Consider the following 4,782-nt stretch of genomic DNA (forward strand, 5'->3'; position numbering starts at 1 on the left):
AGCATCATAGAGATCAACGAGTACACACTTTTGAGTTCACCGAGTCAGAGTCAACTCTCTGGATTACTTGAGTTGCAATGCAAGTTCGTAAGACTTGAAGGCATGCACGTTTGTTTTGAAAACAGATCTATCGTGGTGGGTATCATATACTTGAGTTCTCTGAGTCAGAGTCATAGATAGGGACGACCTGGACTTGGATTGAACTGGGTGGTGGACATAGAGCTTTCGACTTGCCAATTCCGGCCAATTACGTTAAGAAACTAGATCTCTGAAGTGTTTCTAGTTCATGGGTCAGCTTCACATATCAGAGTTCCTCGGATTTCGATGAAACGTGGTGTGAAGGCAAAGTTTGGTATGCTAATTCTAAAGAGCAACAGCATGAAGTTGTTCTACCGCAGCGTTTGAAGCTTATGGAACCAGCAAAACGCACCCGGATTGCTTGCATTGCAATTTTACGTCGTATGAATACATAATACATAATGTCCTGTACTAATTTAACGCAACTTTCTAGGGCTAGATATGCATGCATGCAAGATATGTGGAGCGTTTCGATCTCTCCTGTCTTTTATGACGCTCGGTTTGCGGAGAGTCTCACATGCTTATTAAGGAACATTATACAGGTTGACTGTGCAATGCTGGGGTTCCCGGAGTGAGAGCCAAAGTATGTGAACTACTCGCATTTTGATCAAACTACGAGCAAGGAAACTAATGCTCGCCCCTGCGGTGGAAACTTCCATCTGTGGAGAACATCTGTCTGTAGATGGACCTCTACCCGGACGAATTTTCGATTGGCATATAAGTCGGTAATGGGAGGAATCTCTGTAGGTTGATTTAAAAAAAAACCTAATAGAACTGGACATTTGAAACTCTGTGAGCCTTGCAAAAAACATATATACATATAGAGTGATCGGATTTAAATGAAACTTGGTGTGTGCATACAATTTTATTTGCTGATCAAAAGGAACATTATAGAGTTAGAATTTTAACATTTTCGAGCCCACCTAGTCCGTCATGCATTCCCAATACTTATGTTGCAATCAAATTTGGTGTGGACACGAGCTCTTCATGTTCTTCCCAAAGAAACCGATAGAAAGCCAAACATTTAAAAGTCTTTGGGTCTACACAGTCAGAGTCATACGCTCAGACAACTTGGATTCCTATGAAATTTGGTTTGTAGATGAAGTTCTATGTGCTAATTAAAAGCAACGAAATAGAGGCGTCTGAAATTTTACCATATTTTGAGCCAGTGCAGGAGAACTCAAATGATTACTACTTCGAAAGGGAAGTTCGACGCCGGAAATGTAAACAATTCTTTCTCTATGATTTCTGCAAATCTCCTTTAGCTACAACACTGGAAGGGAGGATACCCCGTCTTGTGCCCGGTGATTTGAGGCATGGTCACTAAATTGCATTGCCAAAGTACGCAACTAAGGCAACTAGGTTGTTAGGTTAGATTAGGTTAGGTTAGGTTAGGTTAGGTTAGGTTAGGTTAGGTTAGGTTAGGTTAGGTTAGGTTAGGTTAGGTTAGGTTAGGTTAGGTTAGGTTAGGTTAGGTTAGGTTAGGTCAGGTCAGGTTAGGTTAGGTTAGGTTAGGTTAGGTTAGGTTAGGTTAGGTTAGGTTAGGTTAGGTTAGGTTAGGTAGGTTAGGTTAGGTTAGGTTAGGTTAGGTTAAGTTGGGAAAGCCAGGTTAGGCCCCCATTTCCACAATGTTGTGTTTACAGCCACATTGACGCAGCATCACATTCACGCCTGTGTAATGGATGCAAGTAAGCAATTCTCATCTAATCTGCTATAGCTATAGCAATGCGACCCAATGACATGGCCCTGTGGCAGCTGGGATTTATGCACCCAACACGTGACACTAATGAGCCAGGGCCACCTTCCGTTTGTTATCACTTAGTGGTAACGACGGATAGCCTATTTCCGCAGGATTTCCGACGAGACCACCCAGTGACGGAGTACGAACACTTCAAGCCATACATCCAGCGGGTCATGGACGGAGACCTGCAAGCCCTGTACGGACCCGGCGAGAAGATCTCCATGTTTTACTGTTCTTCGGGTACCACAGGCTCCAGCAAGCATATACCGATGACGTCGAACGGCTTTAAGAACATCTATCTGAATGTCGTTGGAGCCCTCCATGGGACTGTCGGGGAGGCTTTCTTCCCTTCGGACTTGATGAAGAGAATGCAGCTGCCTTGCGCTCCGCGGTGGCGTTACACCAAGACTGGCGTCAAGATAGGGCCGGCCTCCGCGCACAGCATGTCCAACGCGCTGCTGTCCAGTCAGTACACCATGCCTCTTGAGGCCAACATCATCACCTCCGAGGCGGAGGCACTCCATGTCGGCTTCATAATGGCGCTGCGCGACCGCGACATCTCTTGCTGGGACGCCGGCTTCGCGTTCGGCCTGTGGAACCAGCTGCAGTTCCTGGAGCGCCACTGGCCGCTTCTCGTCCAGGGCATCCGCACCGGCCGGCTGAGCGCCACGCTCAAAGTCAGCGACGAGCAGCGACGCATCATCGACGCGCTGCTGACGCCGGAGCCGCGCCGCGCCGACGAGCTACAGCGGGAGTTCGAGCTCGGCTTCGACAGCATCGTGCCGCGCATCTTCCCACGCATGCGGGTGGTGTGGGCTCTCTCGTCGGGCACCTCGATGGCCGTGCACAGGGAGCGGTGCAAGCGATATCTGGGCGGCCTGTCGGTCAGCTCGCCCGTCTACACAGCGTCCGAGGGCATGATCGGTGTTAACGTGCGCGAGCCAGGCTGGTCGCCGGCCTACGCGCTCGTGCCTGCCGGCAACTTTGTCGAGTTCCTGCCGGTGAACGAGTCGGGTGAGGCGGAGCCGGACGTGGCGCCGCTGCTGGCGTCAGAGGTCCGCGTTGGCCAGCTCTACGAGGTCGTCGTCACTAACGCCACCGGGTTGTACCGCTACCGTATGGGTGACGTGGTGCGCGTGGTCGGCACCTTCCACCAGTCGCCCACCTTCGACTTCCAGTTCCGCGCCAAGCAGATGCTCAATGTACACATGGAGAAGGTGTCGGAGGCGGCGTTCACGGCGGCGCTCCAGCAGGCAGTAGATGCGTGGCCAGACCAGCGCTTACTCGACTTCACCACGGCCGAGAGCGTGCTGGACTCGGCGGCCGCCGCCGGGCCGCCGCACTACCTGGTCTTCCTGGAGCTGAGCGGACCGCCGTTGTCACCGGAGCAGGCTACCGAGGTCGACCGTTCGCTCCAGGAGAGTCACTACGTGTACAAGTCGTTCCGCGTCAAGGACGCCATTGGACCGATGCGGCTGGTGCGCGTGCATGAAGGCACGTTCACAGCGTTCCGTCAGCACGTGTGTGACACCACGCCGGCCGCCACGCAGCAGTTCAAGCAGCCAAGGGTACTGCGCACCGAGGAGCAGGTGCGGTTCTTCCTGGACAAGGTGGTGTGATCTGTGTCAGCTACCTCCGTATCGCCAAGATGCGGGAGGCGTAGGATGGTCGGCTGGTGGTACCTGCACAGTCACAAGATCGCTTACACCAGGCGCCGACAAGTTCAGGGGAGCGTTCGTGTTCTGTTTCGATAAACAGCCATCTACGTGTACGCGACAGCACGCGTTTGGAGATCCATGACTGCGTGGCTCCTTTACTAAGACGGTGGTTGGCATATGCAGGGGGGGGGGGGGAAAACGGCCCTGTTACTCGAAATGATCGCTTCATATGGGTATGAAGGTTTGGGTATGGGTTTCACCTGCTGTATACCAAGGAATGAATCACGGGCATCGTTGACGTTGCAGCTGTATGACATATACCATCTTGCAACGTTTGTGTAGGGAAAATGTTGCGCTTAGATTTGTCTAAAATATTTAGCGTCAATTAAGGCCGTGTCTGTTTTTTTATAAATTCCGTGAATAATCGCTCTTTTGCCATGAAATATCCACTCATCGTTCATCGCAAAATACCCCGGAACGTGAATGGTTGCCTAGCGTGTTCCTGGCTGGTGAGTTTATGACTGGACGTATTTGGATAGCTGTGGCAAGTCAGTATCTTACGTAGATATCTTAATCATGTACTTAGTCGTTATTATTATTGTATTGTTCATCGAACGATGCAACAAATACTTGCCTGTTTGACGTGGGTCGTTACAGTGGTAATTTTGGGAGGCACGATAATTTTTTTAGTTAACTGTGGGCGTCTGAACCGGCTGGTTAGCGCGTCGTACACTCACGTGTGTGGACCGGGTTGGTCTCCCGGCAGTGCCATGGGCGCTCCTGTACGCTGATGTATCCAACGCGGTCGCTTGCGCACTACAAAAAGGACGTGGCCACGTGCAATGTGTTCGTTTTTAAGACAAAAATGGTGGTAATGCTGCTGTCGGCATTATTACAAGAAGTTAGAGAGCCTGGTACATTTGGAACCTGGACGGCGTCAGATCACATACGGTAACATGCTGATGGATATTGGTCCTGCATTGTCTTTCAGTGTTTTTCGTGTGCGCGCATCAAATCAAAATAAGGAAAAGAAACTGAAACATTGCGGGTCGAAAGATCTTGTTCAGACAACAATAGGCCCTGAATATACCAGGAGGTACTAGTTAAACGGCATCATCAAGAAAACAGTGGCTATATTGACAAAACTTGACGTTTCCAAGCTGTCGTCATAACTACCCGTGGAGCTACGGTTAATCAGTACCACCTGAGCTAGTACCTCCGTATAAACACTGTGTAATCAACACCTCCTGGGCTGATTGTTGGCGAAATAAGAGCTCCCAACTCACCAGGCTGAAAAACCAGGAG

The 4,782-nt window shown here is 50.3% G+C and overlaps 1 protein-coding gene across 1 annotated transcript; it reads left to right on the forward strand.

The window, feature by feature from the left end:
* Positions 1-2,262: 2,262 nt before the first annotated feature.
* Positions 2,263-3,438, forward strand: LOC119094153 (GH3 domain-containing protein-like). The gene has a single exon (XM_037217229.1). It carries the CDS (start codon positions 2,263-2,265, stop codon positions 3,436-3,438), a length of 1,176 nt encoding a protein of 391 aa, XP_037073124.1.
* Positions 3,439-4,782: the final 1,344 nt, after the last annotated feature.

Source organism: Pollicipes pollicipes, unplaced genomic scaffold (assembly GCF_011947565.3).
Source record: "Pollicipes pollicipes isolate AB1234 unplaced genomic scaffold, Ppol_2.1 Scaffold_4002;HRSCAF=4701_pilon_pilon_pilon, whole genome shotgun sequence".
In the NCBI taxonomy this organism is placed as follows: domain Eukaryota; kingdom Metazoa; phylum Arthropoda; class Thecostraca; order Pollicipedomorpha; family Pollicipedidae; genus Pollicipes; species Pollicipes pollicipes.